Source organism: Myotis nattereri (genome assembly GCF_964212035.1).
Source record: "Myotis nattereri genome assembly, chromosome: 8".
Lineage (NCBI taxonomy): Eukaryota > Metazoa > Chordata > Mammalia > Chiroptera > Vespertilionidae > Myotis > Myotis nattereri.
Window position 1 is genome coordinate 9,600,187 of NC_138083.1, and position 18,439 is coordinate 9,618,625.

General features: G+C 48.5%; 1 protein-coding gene across 1 annotated transcript; it reads right to left on the reverse strand.

Annotated features, from left to right (window-relative positions):
- Positions 1–8,890: 8,890 nt before the first annotated feature.
- LOC308523559 (polyadenylate-binding protein 2-like) lies at positions 8,891–10,335 on the reverse strand. Its single transcript, XM_081097599.1, has one exon. It carries the CDS (start codon positions 10,305–10,307, stop codon positions 9,771–9,773), a length of 537 nt encoding a protein of 178 aa, XP_080953725.1. The 5' UTR covers positions 10,308–10,335; the 3' UTR covers positions 8,891–9,770.
- Positions 10,336–18,439: the final 8,104 nt, after the last annotated feature.

The window sequence follows — 18,439 nt, forward strand, 5'->3', positions numbered from 1 at the left end:
AAAAACAATATATGTATATTTTATTATATATTATACATGTTACATAATATGTCCTGTATATTACAAAGAAAGAGAGAGAAAGCAAAGGTGGTAAAATGTGAACAATTTCAAGAATCTGTGTGAATGGTATAAAGGTATTTGATGATGCTATTCTCTCAGTGTTTTTGTAGCTTGAGATTTTCAAAATAAAAATTGGGAAAAAATTTCTTAAAGCGCCCCAGTGTTGGATGCAGAAAATGCAGTGTCTACGCTCAACAGACTATTACTCCACCTTAAAAAGGAAGGAAATCCTGTCACAGTCAACCACACGGGTGGCCCTTGAGGACACTATGCTCCGTGAAATAAGCCGGTCGCAGAAGGACAAATGCTGCCTGACCCACTTCTGTAAGGGACCCAGGATAGTCACACTCACAGAAGCAAAGACTGGCAGGCAGTGGCCAGGTGCTGGGGCGGGGAAGCCGGCTGCTCATGCACAGGTACGAAGGTTCAGTTATGCAACAATACTGTATGTGGACTCCACCATCATAACATTTTTTAAAGTTTTTTAAACCTAACCAGCGCTTGTGTTTGCACCTGGCTTCCCGAGCCCTCCCTGCCGGCTGAGTCACCCCCTGAGTGTCCATCTGTGGTTAGACATGTTAGCTTTCCCAGCAGCTGAGCGGCGAACTTACAAGGCATTATACACAGAGCTGGTGACTTTAGATTTAATGTGTATGTTTTCATGTCCTGCCTCACATATATATACACGCACGCACACACACACCCACACACACACACACACACAGACACATGCAGACACATGCAGAGTTGCCCGTCGGATCTGCCCCTGTTGGCTCTGGGTCTCATCCATGAACTCAGTGCCTCGTCTGCCCCCGGTGTCCACCTCGCCTTTCCTGGGTGCAGTCACACTTTAACACGGAAGTCACGCACCCCCTGACCTCTCTGAGCCTTCCCTGGTAGGCAGGTCCTAACTCCGCAGGCGCCCGATTCCCTCGGGAGCCTTATCTGCCCTGTGGGGACACTGAGAGGTGACGGGAAGATGCTGTGGACCGAGCCTTCTGTTCTTGCCGCCGAGTCACCTCCCAGCCCCTCTCCTTCGCGTGTGAAGGAGTCCGCTGTCGCGGCAGCTCAGGTTAGACACAGACCGCGTGGGAGCACCTGAGATCATTAACTCAGCCCTGACTCCAACCTGCACTTTCTGACCTCGCGGCCGAGCCCAGCAGAAAACAAGTTGTAACACTCGGAACTGAAATCTGCAAACCCCCGACCTTTCACAGAGGGGTCGTGGCAGGAAGAAAACACTGTCCCCAAAAATGCACATCTCAGCATGAGGCGCCAAGGGCGTTAAAATGGCAAAGCAGACCAAGAGAAAAGGTCCAATGAGAACAGACAAAACAAGTAACAAATTATGATTTTTTAAAATTGTGAAACACTTCAAGCAGACAGGAAAGTATCTAGCATCCAGCTGTTTTTTATTTAAATTCTTTATTGTTTAAAGTATTACATAAGTCTCCTTTTTTCTCCCATTGACCTCCCCCACCCCCCGCACATGCCCTCACTCCCCCCCCCAACTGCCTGTGTCCATTGGTTATGTTCATATGCATGCGTACAAGTCCTTTGGTTGATCTCTTACCCCCTCACCCTCAGCCTTCCCTCATAGGTTGTACAGTCTATTCAATGCTTCTATGGCTCTGGTTCTATTTTTGTTCATCAGTTTATGTTGTTCATTATATTCCACAAATGAGTGAGATCATGTGATATTTATCTTTCTCCGACTGGCTTATTTTGCTTAGCATAATGCTCTCCAGTTCCATCCATGCTGTTGCAAATGGTAAAAGTTCCTTCTTTCTTATAGCGGTGTAGTATTCCATTGTGTAGATGTACCACCGTTTTATAATCCACTCATCTGCTGATGGGCACTTAGCCTGTTTACAAACCTTAGCTATTTTAAATTGTGCTGCCATGTACTAAGGATGCATATGTCCTGTTTAATTGGTGTTTCTGATTTCTTGGTATATATTCTTAGAAGTGGTATTACTGGGTCAAATGGGAGTTCCATTTTTAATTTTTTGAGGAAATGCCATACTGTTCTCCACAGTGGCTGCACCAGTCTGCATTCCCACCAGCAGTTCATGAGGGGTCCTTTTTCTCCGCATCCTCTCCAGCACTTTCATTTGTTGATTTGTTGATAAGAGCTATTCCGACAGGTGAGATGGTACCTCATTGTTGTTTAATTGCAGCCAGCTTTGCTGAATCTTAATATTGGTCATTGATGCCCCAATATATTTGTAAGATATAAAGTAATTTAGAAGCCCAGCCTGTGTGGCTCAGCAATTTTCCCAGGAAACAAGAGCTTGCAGATTCGATTCCTGGTCTGAGCACATGCACAGGTTACAGGCTTGATCCCCAGTAGGGGGCGTGCAGGAGGCAGCCAATCAATGATATTCCTCTCTCATCTATGTTTCTCTCTATCCCTCTCCCTCTCTCTAAAAATCAATAAAAATATATTTTTTAAAAAGTAATCCTATAGCCCTAACCGGTTTGGCTCAGCGGATAGAGCGTTGGCCTGCAGACTGAAGGGTCCCAGGTTTGATTCTGGTCAAGGGCATGTACCTTGGTTGCGGGCACATCCCAGGTAGGGAGTGTGCAGGAGGCAACCAATCAATGTGTTTCTCTCTCATCAATGTTTCTAACTCTCTATCCCTCTCCCTTCCTCTCTGTAAAAAAATCAATAAAATATATCTATTTTTAAAAAGTAATCCTATATAATAAAGAGCTAATATGCTAATTAGACCAAACAGCAGAACGACGTCCAGATGACCTTCTGATTGAAGCCAGGGCTGTTAGGGCTGGCCGAGGCAGCCAGGGCTGCGAGCACTGAGCCTCTTGCATCAATTTCGTGCATCGGGCCTCAAGCATAGATATAGTTGAATTGCCCTGATTTATTTTTTAAAAATCTGGTCCCATTCCTCCTTTCCCAGAAAGAACAGCTACCCTGAATTCCTGATTCTCTCTTTCGCTATTTCCAAACATGTCTTCTACAGTTGCTACCTGGGAATATATTCATAATCAATATAGCTATTGTTTGTAGGTTTCGAGTGGCCTGTATCTTTCTGCAATTTGCTAACCATTCAACGTGAGGCTGTTGAGCTCTTCCCTTGCTGATACTCAGAGCTCCAATTCATTTCTTTTACCTTCAGTATCACGTCCCCTTGAACGGCTTTACCCCAGTTTGCTTGCCCGTCATCCTGCTGCTGGAGCTTCCATTCATTTCCACAGTGTCTCCCTGTGCACTGGTACGAGGATCCTCCGGGCACCATGGGATGGCCAGGCAGCAGAGGCGGCCTCCTCACCCGCATCAGGCCTTGCAGAGTGCTTTCCAAAGTGGCTGGGACACTGTATGCTCCCGCGAGTACTAAGGAAGCTCCCACTGCTGTACATTTCAATAGGATTTTACTCCAAGTCTTAGTCCACGTCAAATGCTTAGTATTTAACCATTTTAAGTCACTGGAAGGGGGGAGGGGGAGCCTATGTAAACTTATGAGTTAAAATAGCATAACTCTTACTTGTCATTTCATGGGCACATATTACTAGTATATTTACCTTTTTTTTTTTTTTAAATCCTCACTCGAGGATATTCTTTTCTGTTGATTTTCAGAGAGTGGAAGGGAGGGGGCGGGGGGGAGAGAGAGAGAGAGAATGAGAGAGAGAAACATCAATTTGAGAGAGACACATCGATTGGTTGCCTCCCGCAAATGCCCAGACCAGGGCCGGGGGACAAACCTGTAACCCAGGTACATGCCCTTCACCAGGAATCAAACCTGAGACCCTTCAGTGCACTGGCTGATGCTCTAACCAGGGCTTCGATTTACATTTTGAGTAAAAGGCACCTACCTCTGAGATAGAATAATAGCCAACACGACCTAGTATGTCAACATAGTGACAATAATAATGATTTAAAAATAGCAGCTAACATGTATTGAGTACTGACTGTGTCAGAAACTTGTTTTCAGTACATCTAGTATCTCATTGAATCCCTGCACCAAATCTGCTATTTAGATACTATTATTCTGAGGACACTGAGAATGGAGATGCTTTTCCATCACTATCCACCTAGACCAGGTGGAGGCGGGGCCTACTCCCTCCGTGAGCACACTGACCTGGAAGAAATAGCTGCTCAAAAACCTCTGGTGACCCTACCTGGGGATGCACCACTCTCCGGGCTGGAGCGCAGCCCCTATCTGAAGCAGAGCTGGCCTTGCAGCCCACACCTGAAGGAAAGCCAACTGTCAGGTATCATCCAAAGGTCGGGGGAAGATCAGCGTGTGTCAGGCGCCCATCCTGTTTCTTAGGGAGTCGCCTGCCTGGAATCTTCAAAAAATCTGCTCACTCTCATCGTTTTACGCTTATCCGCGAGATTAATGCCACAGGGTGTGACAAGCCTCGCATGTGCTCGGTTCACTCAGCTTGAAGCTTGGGACAGCTAGGATCACTCTCATCGCTTCCGAATCTGAGTGGGTGGGCCTGTGCTCACCTTGGGGTGTTTTAACTCCGTTAGCTGTGAAACCCCCGCGTTTGTCTCGGGGCTCTGCTGTATCTTTAATGAGAAGGAAAATGGAGGTAGAGGAAAAGGAAAATACTCTTTGAGGTGCATCGGTGAGTTTTGGGTTAGGTTGAGTTACACACAGTTAACTCTCACTTTAACTCACTGGGGTGGGCATTATTGTCCGAGTTTGCTCAGAGAAGTCAAGGAAAGCACCTACGGATCCAGCTGGTCAGCAGGCTCCAGGACTTGGCCCCAGGTCCGCAAGACAGGAGCCCAAGCTCAAGCTCTTTCACCGTGAGGCCTGGACTATATCCTAGGAAACGGATGATGAATTGGGTCCTTACAATCTATCCCAATGACGATGGTTGAAACAATACCATGTAACCTTATTAAAGCACGGCCTGTAGTCCGGGAGCCACAATCTGCCAGGAAACACAAGAACGAAATGATTTAAGGCGGCTGCAGAAACCCACCCTCTCCTTGGCATCCCCAGCAGGAGTGAAGGGATGAGCCTTCTTTCTATAATCTTTGGGAGAAGATCTTTTCCCCCCCAGCACCACTGGTAGCTCACTGGCCGCACTGGTCTGCAGCGCCACAGAGAGGGCAATAGCTGAGAAACATCTGGAAACCTCTAGAGGTCTTCCTGCTATTCCCCTCCACCTGCCACCCCAGACTATGAGCCGATATGTCTTTCATTTGCCCCCCAGACCCACCCTCTGCTCTTCAACACGCCGTGGAGAGCAGTGAGGACGGCCAGTAAGGACTGCCTACCTGTGAGACCTCAGGGTCCCATCAAGCCTGATTGGCTTCAGCCAACAGGGTTTCCCGCAGAGGTCAGGAGAGAGACAGTGATCGGAGGGAGGGGACCAGATCCCTGACTTCCTCCTGGGCATGACCTCCGGCTGGCTGGCTGGGAACCTTCAGCATAGGCCACTGCCCACCTCCGGGGGTGCCCACTGCTTGACTCTCCTCCATTCTGCGATGACCCTCTGCTCCCTTTGGCCTGGGGACGGTCACAGCTTTCTTGCTGCTAGTCTGTGGTTACCTCACCATCTCTGGGGTCTCACATCTCACACCTCTACCAACAGTCTATTTCACATCAACTCCTCCTAAGTCACTGTGTTCTGACTCTGCCATCAGGTGCTCCATGCGGCCCTTTTGCTGTGACCAGTCATTGTCTAGGAAGAAGCCTGATCTAGACCAATGGCGTTTCACCCCGTGGGGCCAGGGCACCCGATGGCGTTTCACCCCGTGGGGCAGGGCACCCGACGGCGTTTCACCTCGTGGGGCAGGGCACGTTGTGAGCAGACACAGCAGCCTGCACCACCAGCTGCAGCCGAGGAGAGGACACTCCGCTGGAACATAAGTACCCCGGCCCACAAGCTCCGCAGAGAGGGCGGCCGCTGAGAAACACCCGGAAATCCAAGCAACGGGCCTCCTGCACTTTCCTCCCCGCCCCCCCCGCCCCTTCCTCTCTGTGTGTCTCGTGCTCTCTCTCCGCCTCACCAGTTCTCACCGGTGGGCAGTTCATTCTCCCAACTCAGCAGCCCGGGATGAACATCTGGAGTCTGTATCAGTGGCTCTCACAGCGCTGGCCCAGCCGCCTCCAGCATCTGGGAACTCGTTAGAAAGAGACAGTCTCGGGCCGTTTAACACCCCTGTCCCCTCCCCTCCCGCGCAGGAGGATTCCCATGGGCACCATGGCCAGAGAACGGCAGCCTTAGAGGTGGCGGACTGGTGACTGCCTGCTCCCTCCGAGAGGCCCACCCCGCCCCCTCCTGGCAGAAGGAGGTGATGTCCGTGTCCAAGGAGGGCCACTTTCTCAAGCAAGTTTTCCGGAGCTGGAAGGCCAAGTCCTTTCTGTCCGTCCTTTGGGTTTCTGTCCTCGTTGGCAGCCAGAACTACAGGGCTCGCAGTCAGAATCGGTGCGGGAAAAGCAAGAGGCGGCGCGGGAAAGGCAGGGAGGGGAGGGGAGGGGAGGAGGAAGAGGAAGGAAAAAGAAGAGGAAAGAGAAAGAAATTGTGCAGAACCTCCGGGATCTGGTTGAAACTCGATTGTGGCCCTCGCTATTTTGGCTCAGTGGATAGAGCGTCGGCCTGGGGACCAAAGGGACCCAGGTTCGATTCCGGTCAAGGTTACGTACCTTGGTTGCAGGCTCCTCCTGGGCCCAGGCCCTGGTCAGAGCTCATGCAGGAGGCAACCAATCAATGTGTTTCTCTCACATCGATGCTTCTCTCTCTTTCCCTCTCTCTTCCACTCTCCCTACAAATCAATGAAAAAATATCCTCGGGTGAGGATTAACAAAAAACAAACAAACAGAAAACCTGGATTGTGCTGTGTGGGCGTGAGACTGAATTTTTAACTCCCCCAGGTCGGGGTGCAAACTGCTGGTCCCTGGGCTCACCGAGTGTCCTCTCTTTACAGACTCGTATTTGGAGTTAAAACTGAGAGCGAGCTTTGCTCAGCACAGAGGTGTCCCCACCCTGCCACAGGCGTCACCAGGAGGCTCATGACGCCCAGCGCTGGGCCCCAGGCATCTACGCAGAGTCTCCCATTCAACCCTCTGGGGGTGGGGCTGAAAATTTTGCATTTCTAACAAGTCCCTCTGGTATCATATTCTCTAACCAGCAGGGCATTTCCTGATATTTTTATAGCATCAAGTGGCAAAGATAGCCCTTATTTATTCCAGATGCTAATAATTCCTAGTGTTGATTAAAAAACAAAAACAAAAACAATTTATTGTTTGACAAAACCCAGGGCAGGAGAAGCACCAAGCCCTGACCATCTAAAAATATAATGCAACTCCACCACCTGCTGGTTGTCTCAGGAAATGCAAGGGGTGCAGACAGTCCTGAGTGAAAATGGCTCCTTGCAAATTAACATTGGCAAACACAGTATGTGCTAGACACTAAGCACCACCCTCCTCACCTTTCTTTCTTTAGAGAATAAATATGATTTGTGTAGGTAAGGAATCAGTCTCGGGATTCTCACTACATGGCACCTGGCACCTGGCACCTGGCACCTGGCACCTGGCACCTAGAAATAAAAGTGATAGCGAATATTTGCCACCCTTTGCAATGAGCCAGTCATCTGCACGTCAGCAATGTGGATGAACTCCACTGCTCCCGGGCTTCCTATGGGAAACTCAGGCACAGAGACTCTAAGGAACTTGCTTACTGTCACACAGCAGAGTGGTGAAGAGACCCTGGCCAGTGTGGCTCAATGATTGGAGCCTTGGCCCACACACCAGAGGGTCGCAGGTTCAACTCCTGGTCAAGGGCACATAACTGTGCTGCAGGTTCCATTTCTGAACCCAGTCAGGCCCATGTGGGAGGCAACCAATTGGTGCCTCTCTTTCTTTTTTTCTCTCTCTCTCTCCCTCTTCCTCCCCTCTTCCTTCCACTGTCTCTAATTAAAACAAAACAAACAAAAAAAGTCAATGGAAAAAATATCCACAGGTGAGGATTAAAAAACAACAACAACACAGTGGTGAAGACAGAAATCAAGGTAGCCTGCTGGGTGACCTCAAAAACTAGCCAGAGAGAAGTGCCCAATTACATATGTTTTGGATTAATTAACTCACCCTTCCCAGAAATTTAGCACTGAAAGGTGCTTTAGATCCGAAATTTTCCATCCCCTTTATTTTATAAAAAGAAAGCCACGTGGGCACAGAGAGGTGCAGTGACTTGCCTGTGGTCACTCGGGCTCCTTCAGCCACACGCACTTTCAGCAGCGTTTACTGCGGGTAAAGGCCAGGACTCTTTGAGTTATCTTTGGAGACTAAACTCTAGAAATAATAACAACTCACTAAAAATACAAGGTGTTCAAAAAACTGAATACACACGTTAAAAGTGGATACCTCACTTAATTTTCACTCCTTTTCAGATTTAACTGATTTGAAATAATGGGTGAAGCCGGACTAAGCTTTGAACAAAGCAAATTTATCCTAAAGTGCCACTAGACTTTTTTTTATGAGGGTACACAAGAGATAAACTTTACCGTACAAACCTGGCAAAGTCAATGAACTGAGCATGTACAAATACCAAGTGAGATGATTCTTAATGTTCTCGATTCCATTGCTTCTCATTATCAGCAGTTCCTGGACCAGAATAGTCATCAGTTTGAAAACAGGCATTGGCAAAAAAAATTATTCATTTCTGTAGATTCTTTTAAATTTTGAAAATGAACTGTTTTAATACACATTAACTTTATAATCATTCAAAGTGAGACTACATTTTTGGGGATACCCTGTATATATATATTCTGCCATTTAAAAAAACATTCCCCAGTCACTCAGATAAGCTATTAACACTTCTGACATGTACTACATGGATTATTATTATTATTATTATTATTATTTTTTATTTTCAAAAACAACTTTATTCATGACACATTTTAAAAAAACTCCCACCCGCTGGAAATGAGCTAGAAAAATAAACAAAATCCACCTCCCACCTCCCTGTGCCCACTTCCTCCCATTCCCTCCAAATAAAAGGGAAAAAAAAAAAAGCAAAGGGAAAAAAAAACAAAACTGAAAAACAAAAAAAGTCACCAAACCCCCCAAAACAAGGTAGTGCATTTCCCCAGGGGGGAGGGGAATTTACACTGGAGCCGCTGGGAGCGGATCGGAGATCTTCCGGCTACAGAAACCTGCAAAGAAAGACACTCAAAACAGAAAAAGAAACACAAAAGGAAACAAAATAGATCACCAGGCAATCTGAAGGAACAGTGAGCCAGAAAAGAGGGGTGGGGTGGGTGGTTGACCTGGCAGGACAGGAGCAGGCAGGAGGGTACTGTGAAAGTGAGGAAGATGGAGGGAAGGTAACAAGCAGAACAGTTTGGTGTCCTTCCAGAGCCCTGGGTTTAAAAAAAAATCCCTCCTACCATCCATGCCCACCTACCCTTGAGCAGCCCCCAAAGGGGTGAAGTGGGACAGGGAAACAGTGGGAGCAGCTTGCGCAGTTGAGTCGAGTCCATGGCGAATGCCCAGAGTGAATAAGCAGCCCCCTGCCCCACACCCTGGGCCTTCCCCTACTCCCCAAAGCAGGTCCCTCCTCAGCAGTTAGTTATGGGATTTTCCCCCCTTCCACAGTATATCTTTTTTTTTTTTAATATTTTTTTTCCATCAAGGTCATCTTCTGTTTTCTTTTTTTTTTTTTTTAATTCTTTTTTTTTTCCTTCTTTCCTCTTTTTTTCCTCTCTCTCCTCCTAATACACACTTTTTTTAGTAAGGGGAATACCATGAAGTCGCTCTAGCCCGGCCCCTGTAGACACGACCCCGGGGCCTGCTGTTAAAACCACTGTAGAATCGAGCTCGGGAACTGTTGTAGTTGGTGGTCCGGGCACGGTATCGGGCTCGTGGGAAACCCCGGTCTGTTGTGCTGATCCCTGGTCTGTTGGTTTGTTTTGGGATTACCTTGATTTGTCTTCCTCTAAATAGGGATTCATCTAAGGCCAGGGAAGTCCTCACTGACTCTTTGTCTGAGAACTCTATATATGCAAACCCTTTGGGATGGCCACTAAATTTGTCACAGAGTATGGTAACACGGTTGACTGAACCACAGCCATGAAAGTGTGCTTCCAGCTCTTCTGCTGTTGCACCATAGTCCACATTGCCAACATAGATGGAACGGGCATCAGCCTCCATCTTCTCTTCGATAGACATGATCACTGGGCCAGCATTGCCCGGAGGTGGACTCATATTCATCTGCTTCTCCACCTCGTTCTGCAGCTGTTTTAGCTTCTCAGCTTCTTCCTCCATCTCCCTGACTCGAGCTTTAATCGCTTCCAGCTCCTACAATGAGCGGGGAAGGTATGGAGAAGAGCTGAAGAGGAACCACCGCAGGGCTCTGCCTGCTCTCGCACCGCACGCGGCCCCGGCCGTGCTTGGCCATTTTCCTCACCCCACGCGAGGGTCATTACGAGAAGAAACGCAGACAATCTTCTGTGCAACAACACCAGGCACCCATGACGACCGAATCCACCCGGCCGGGCATCTCCAGCTACATGGATTATTATTGACTCAAGACTTTTCCTGTAATCTACTCATTTTGGTTTTATTTGTCCTTGTCCTAAGCAATCATATCTGTCAAATTGTGCATGACATCACCTGCTAAAGTTACTGTTTGATTTATTCTTTTGAAATACTCAGAATTCATTTGTGTAATGCCTAAAAGTGTCCTGCTCCCCACCAGCGACAACCCACCATGTTTTGGGGAGAAGTGGCCGGGCCTTCAGTTAGCCTGGGACCTGCATTCCTCTCTTGGCAATGACACCTGTAGGTCGTGTGATGTGGGCCAGGCTATGACCTCACTGAATCCCGGTTTTGTCATCTGAAAAGTGAGGTTAATGCCATTTCTTATCTGATATGGTCACTATTGGGATTAAAGGTAATAAATACTCCACATCAGAATTTGACAAGATGCCCCACACATAGCAAATATCCAATCAATGCCAATATTCTAATGAGCATTAATAATTGCTCTTCTGAGGCATGACATTGCACCTTTTAAAATGAACTGTGAATTTCAAGGCTAGTCATCAATGTTGCACTTCATCATCTTCTTTGAGGATATAGATCTCTATTTGGAAGAAGGGACTATGTTACCCTTTTAACAGCTGGACACACAGAGGCATATCCTGTATAATAAAGAGCTAATATGCTAATTACACCAAACAGCAACCATCTGGACGACTTTCCGGACAAAGCCGGGGCTAAGCCCCTTGCATGAATTTCATGCATCGGGCCTCTAGTGTCATTATAAATAGAGTTACCATATGATCCAGCAACCCTTCTTCTGAATGTCTACCTGAAAAACTCAAAAACATTTATAGACAACGACCTATGCATCCCTATGTTCATTGCAGCATTATTTATGATGGCCAAGATATGGAAACAACCTAAGTGCTTTAGATGGATGGTTGGATGAAGAAGATGTGGTACACACATACAATGGAATACTACTCAGCCATCAGAAACAGTGAAATACTGCCATTTGCTACAACCTGGATGGATCTTGAGAGTATCATGCTAAGAGAAATAAGTCAGATGGAAAAAGTGAATTGTTCTTTTCACTCATATGTGGGATATAAAACTGAAAGCAACAAACAAATAAGACAAAAAACAAAAACTCACAGACACAGACAAGTAAGATCTACAAGCAGAAACACAAAGCATATGATTGAAGCAAGCATGTGTGTAAAACTGTTTTTTATGGTATCGTGGTTACCAGAGGGAAAGAGGGTGGGGTGTAGAAAAGGATAAAGAGGGTCAAATATATATATGATGACGGAAGGAGATTTGATTTTGAGTAGTGAACACACAGATGATGTGTTGTAGAATTGTACACCTGAAACCTATCTAATTTTATTACTAATGTCATCCCAATCCTATATAATAAAGAGGTAATATGCAAATTAATCCTCATGCCATCACAAGATGGCTGCACCCACAGCAGAGGCAGGGTTCCTGTAAGACAAGATGGCTGCACCCCCACAGCAGAGGCTGGGTTCTTGTAATGAGTGATCAGCAGGGACCTGAGGCTGCATGGCACCGGGCCAGGGCTGGGGACCTGAGGCTGCACCCCCCCGCCCAGCAGAACTTGACTAGGTACCTCAGGCCATGCCCTTCGCCCTGGGCCAAGGGACCTGAGGCTGCACCCCCCACCTGGCAGGGCTTGACATGGGTGGGGCTGGCCAGGTCTGGATCTTGCCCAATGGGGTGGGGCTGGCTGGGTCTGGGTCTCATACAATTTCAAGGTGCACACGGGTGGGCAGGGACTTGACTCTGGGTCCCGAGACGGGCCCCAGACTCTGACAGGAGAAAGATTTTCATATAATTTTGTGGGGAGCCGGCATGGCCAAGGCATACTCAGCCCCAGGGCGCCTTATGTGCCATGCCAGCTCAGCCTGGTTCAGTGACCCTGAGTGGGGGGGGGGGGGGGGGTGAAAGGATTGAGAAAAGACAGACAAGAGAATGAAAGCTGGGTCTTGGTGGGACACTGCTCCCTGATGAGGAGACAGCGCCAGCGCCCACAAGCCATGTCTTTATTTTTTAGCAGATGCCACAAGGCAAAGTAGGGGAGTGATCACGTTGTTTACAGCATTCTCGTGAGTTTCAACCTCACTCAACTACATGCACCTGAACTCTAGCACAAGGCACGTGGGGCCACGTGTTCGGACCATAGGTTCAAGCTTACAACCACAGCCGTTGGCTGTGATTGTGCTGGGAGGGCCCTGCCCTCCAGCTGGGACTTGCACGTGGCAATGAGAGGACCCTGTCCTTTCATTAGTCCGAGGCTTGAACCTGGCCAAAACACTGTAGCCGTGCCCCACATAATTTTACTAATTTTCTTTAATCTCTAACACTTCTATTATAGAGAAAGGGCAAATAGCAATATTAAAGTATTTCCTCTAATTAATTCCCTTTTAATGTGCATGAATTTCATGCACCGGGCCACTAGTCAATTTAATAATTTTTTAAAAAGTCATTATAATTATTTCCCTAAAGTCTTTGCACAACTCAGTAGGACTATGGGCATTGTCAGATCTGTGGGTTGGGAGTTTATGCTGTTAAAAGAGTGTGCAGTCTTCCCATATCAGGAAACAAGCAACCCATGAATCCTTAATGCTGCTCCCTAAGAATGGAGTGGACTCCGCCTGCTGGAGGATGGTCTCCCCAAGATTCATGACGGACAGTTCCCTTGCTCTGAAAATAAATCATTCCTGTGGAGAAACCACGTAGAATTCATAAATTCTCCCATCTATTTGGGAGAAGAAATTCAATTTGCATTCTTTGGTCTTCTTATGCCACGGATAGGAACATAAGGCAGCCTTCCAGTTCAGACGAGGACCTGTGACTCAGCGTGTTTAAATAATTGCACACACACAGAAGAGCCGGAACTAGTGCAGCAGATTCAGACTCAAGTCTCCGAGCGCTTCAATGGGGCATTGTTCCTCCCGGGGAAGGCTGGGAGGAGAGGCTGTGGCAGACGCACTCAGGGGCACATGCCCGAGTTCTCTGCCCTTGGCCTAGGCTGCCGGGGCCCATCCGCCCTGGGGAGCCAGCTGGGGAGAGGAGCCGGTACCCTGCGATCGATCGGAAGGTACACCACTGTGTTCTGCACGGACGCTTGCTTTAATGATCTCCCTGGTTATCGATGCAAATTAGCAAGACTGCACCTCAGCCCCCAACAGAACAGAGAGAAGTGAGCCGGCACGCCTCCCCCCGCAGGGTGCTCTCCCTGGGTGCACATCGCAATGACCTGAGCAGCTTAAAATCATGCCCCGGACCTGGCCCAGGCCCGCCCGCCGGCACCTGTGGAAATTCATCCCTGGGAGGGCGGCGCCAACGTGCGTCCCATTCCCGGCTGAGAGCCACAGAGCAGGCGGGCAGGTGGGCGGGACTGGACAGCTGTCCATCACCCAGCAAGCCAGGCTCTCCTGTGCTCAGCATACAATTCAACAGGTGGACACACAGGGTGCCCAGACCCAGGAATTACCGAGCCCCATGGGCCGCAGCTGCTGGGGCTCCCGCAGTGTGTCCTCCGGCTGGGTGTGTGCAGAGGAAAGACTCACCTGTACGCTGAGAGCAGGAGGCGAGGTCCATCCAGAGTGAATAACAAGATCTGGTTTACTTCAGTCAGCCATCTGTTACCTGGGCTTCACAATATACCTCCCTGAGACAGATATGCTAGTTCTTGGATGAAGATTTGCCCCAGTTGAATTGGTACCTTGAGTTGCTAGCTCAGCAATCGATTGATAATTGATCTCCCAGGACCAGCTTCTCCAATGCCTTCCAACCCAGGCAGCTCATTAGCTCGCCCCACTGGGGCAGCTCCCCACCCCCATTGACTGCCTACCCCTTTCCACCTGCGCTCTGCCCCCGAGGCCAGTCTGGATGGATTGTGTCAGTGATGTGGTGCCTGCCCTTGGGCTTCAGGTTGGGTGTGGTCAATCGGGGTGCCTGGCAGGAAATTAGAGGAAGAGGGGAGAGTGAGGTGGCCGCAGGCTGGCTGTGACCTTCTACAGCAGCGGTTCTCAACCTGTGGGTCGCGACCCCTTTGGCGGTCGAACGACCCTTTCACAGGGGTCGCCTAAGACCACCCTGCATATCAGATATTTACATTGTGATTCATCACAGTAGCAACATGACAGTTATGAAGTAGCAACGAAAATAATTTTATGGTTGGGTCACAACATGAGCAACTGTATTTAAAGGGCCAGAAGGTTGAGAACCACTGTTCTACAGAAAGCCACTGTTCACCTGACAGCAGCAGGCTTTATCCCACTCTGGGCCCCCGCAGCTGCCCTTGGGATTCATGCTGTCCTGTCTCCACCCACACCTTGACCAATCTTGCAGGCGATAAAGCTGCCTTCGATTGTCCTCATTTGCGTGCACCTTCGGTCTCCTTTTGACAGAGACGGGTGCACCATGGGATGGCTGTCTGGAATGCGGGGGGAGGACTCTGGTGGGGGATGATCCAGTTCCCCTTAGGAGACATTGTCAAGCATCCCGAGCTGCTCTCGGGCAAACAAGCGAGGTGGCAGGGCATGGGGTGGTTGGAGAGGCGCCTGGCATGCCCGCTCTCTGCACAGCTGTCCTGGCTGTCAGACTGGCGCGCCCACTCTCTGCACAGCTGTCCTGGCTGTCAGACAAGGTGGCGTCCTCTATGGAAGTTTACACACTATCACTTAAATGATAAAAACTGATTCCCAGGAAATCCGAAGCAATCAGTGAGTCATCGCAGATGCCACTACCGGGCGAGACAGCGGTGGGCCCTGGCTGGCCCAAAGCCTCTTCTCCCTTCCTTTGGGGACGTCAGGTAGCGTTGGGAACGTGCTAAGTCGTGAGTAGCAAAAATTACTAGTTGCACACTTAATCATTGTGAACACTGATCGAGCGCTGTGTGCCAGGCACCGTGTGGTGCCCTCCCTGCCCTGACTCACCTGAACTTCACCAAAGCCCTGACCGTGGCCTCTATTGTTCTTCACGTTCACAGCTGAGGGATCCCAGGCTGAGGGCTCTGAGAAGACTCGCAATCGCTCACACAGCAGATGGCAGGGACAGTGTTCAAACCCAGGTCTGTCTGGTTCCTGTCCTGCCAAGGGCACGGCACCAGGTGAGCAAAATGCAGACTGGGTTCCAGGCTGTCTTTGTCACTTAGGGTTTGGGTCACCTTGGGCAGGTCACCAAGACTCAGAACCCACATTTATAAAATAAGACTACTATTACCTGTGGCCAGGCCTGCTGTCAAGATGAACCCATGTCCCCTCTGTCCCTACAGAGACGCCTGCCGCCTGGTGGATGCTGGAGGATGCGCAGGCCCCAAGGGCATGGAGGGTCTCTGCTTTTCCACATCAGATTTTGTAACTCTTTATTTTGGCCACCTGGGGTTTACACTGAGGAATAAGAGTAACATTGAACAAAACAACCAGCACTTATCTTATGCAAGCATTGTGCCTAGGGTGCTGTGTGCGCTACCGCATTCCACCCCACACAAGGCTACAAGGGAGGGACTATTATTGTCCTCATGTTAGCAGTGACTGAACTGAGTACCAGAGAGATTAAGTAACTTGCCCCAGGCTACGCAGCTGGGAGGTGGCAGAACTCACACCAGAGCCCAGATCTGCCTCACTCCTGCACCACTACTCCTAACCATTGCCCTTTATCCCGAGGTGGGATAAAGCCGAGAGGTTCTGGGGCCTCTCTCCCTTACATTCCTATTTCTGATTGCATTTAAGGAACATTTCTATGCTTACTCTATGCCAGGAGCTGTTCCGGACACTTCAAATATTAACTTATTTAATCCTCATAAAACTGTCCTGGGCTAGATGCTGTTATCACCCTCATTTTTACAAGCAGAGAAAACTCAAGCCCAGAGAGGCTAGGTAACTTTCCTAAGATCTCACAGCTTTTCCAACTCCAAATCCACTTTTGCTCAAGGTTACAGATGAAGCCAATGCCAGGGTTTTGGGGAGTGACAGGTTTGGGTTGCCCACAGACTTACTGATTTGTGCGGCCATGCAATCAAACCGTACCCTTTGCAGAAGGGTGAAGAAAACAAACATTGGTTTTCAACCCTGGACTTCGCCGTAAAACAGCTGGGGGTGGACGCTGGCCTCAGTGGGAATGCCAAAAAGATGCAAAAGCAAGCCCTGTGCTCTGCTGGCTTCACCGCAGACATCCGAGAGCCTCCACCCACTTGTCTGTAGGCAAAATAATTCTGGATTAAATGTCAGCCACCAGGCAGCCCTGGGGGGTGGGGGTGGCGGGGAGCAGGAGCTGGAGAAGAGCCCAGGCTCTTGTTGGACAGGGAGACAGTGGGTATGCAGCGCTGAGCTCTAAAGGCTAATTGCTCTGCGTTACATTGTGGCACTTGGTCCTGGTGCCAAGTGGACTAAGACAATATTGACCAAGAGTCAGCCAACATCAGAATGCAAACACACATGGACATCCAAGTCCTCAGGCAGAGAGAGTCCAAGCAGGAATCTGAATGCCAGCAAGATCGGCCGAGGGTGAGGCAGCCCCCTCAGAACCTAAGACCTAGGGCAATGATGGCGAGCCTATGACACGCGTGTCAGAGTTGACACGAGAACTCATATTTTTGGTTGATTTTTCTTTGTTAAATGGCATTTAAATATATAAAATAAATATCAAAAATATAAGTCTTTGTTTTACGATGGTTGCAAATATCAAAAAATTTCTATATGTGACACGGCACCAGAGTTAAGTTAGGGTTTTTCAAAATGCTGGCATGCCGAGCTCAAAAGGTTCGCCATCACTGACCTAGGGCCATGCATGCCAGCATTGTGCTGCTAGGAGCTTTGCATGTGCCGGGCCTTTGCACCCGTGGCACTCTGTGCTAGAAACAGCTTTCTCCACTCTGCTGGACCCTGGCTTTCTCCGGACGAATGCCAGTTTTTATTCAACTCTTATACATGAGGACTTCTTTTGGGGAAGTGTTTCCCCACGCTAGGCTGAGCTAGACACCTCTTCGAGCTGCATAACCCCCCTTTGTTGACTGCTGTTTGAACATTTTTTTTCCCCAGTTTATACACATGTCTTTCTCCCTGTTAGTCTGTGGCCCAGACAGAAACTACACTCTTTTTATATTTGCATCCTTTTGTAATCTTAGCACTTAACACAGTGCCTGGTATGTAAGTGCTTGATAAATGTTGGAAGGAAAAAAGGATGAGTGAACAAATGAATGAATAGATGATTAGATGGCTGCATGGATGGATGGATGGATGGATGGATGGATGGATGGATGGATATTTACATGCATGCATGGATGGGTGCATGGGCTGCATGGATGGATGCACAAATGGATGCATGGATGGATGCATGCATGGGAGGGTGGGTGGGTGCATGGGTGGTGCATAGGTGGGTGCACGGGTGGGTGCATGGGTTTGATCAATATTGTCTTAGTTCATTTGGCATCAGGATGAAGTGCCACAATATTACTCAGAGCAATTAACCTTTAGAGCTCAGCCCACACACCCATGCATCCACCCGTGCATCCACCTGTGCATTCATATGTGTGTGAATGGCACTTGGATGGATGGTTGGGTGAATGGATGATTGAGTGGATGGATAGATGCCTCTAGCAGGAGTGACAGAAGTTTCCATTTTCTGGAATTCAAAAAATCATGTCTTCTCCCACTATAATTGGTCCATAAAATTATGTAAATCCTGTGGCCCAGACAGGAACTACACTCTTTTTATATTTGCATCTTCACAGGCCTTTGCACATGTGGCACTCTGTGCTAGAAACAGCTTTCTCCACTGTGAAGAAAGCCCCAGCCACACTTCCCCTTTCTCAGAACATAAGGTGTCTTATTGTGAACTATTAATCATTAACTAACTGAGTTGAAAATATCTGTATGACTACT

Coding starts and splice junctions, on each gene's coding strand:
- LOC308523559 (XM_081097599.1), bottom strand. CDS start 10,307: ATGGAGGAAGAAGCTGAGAAGCTAAAACAGCTGCAGAACGAGGTGGAG.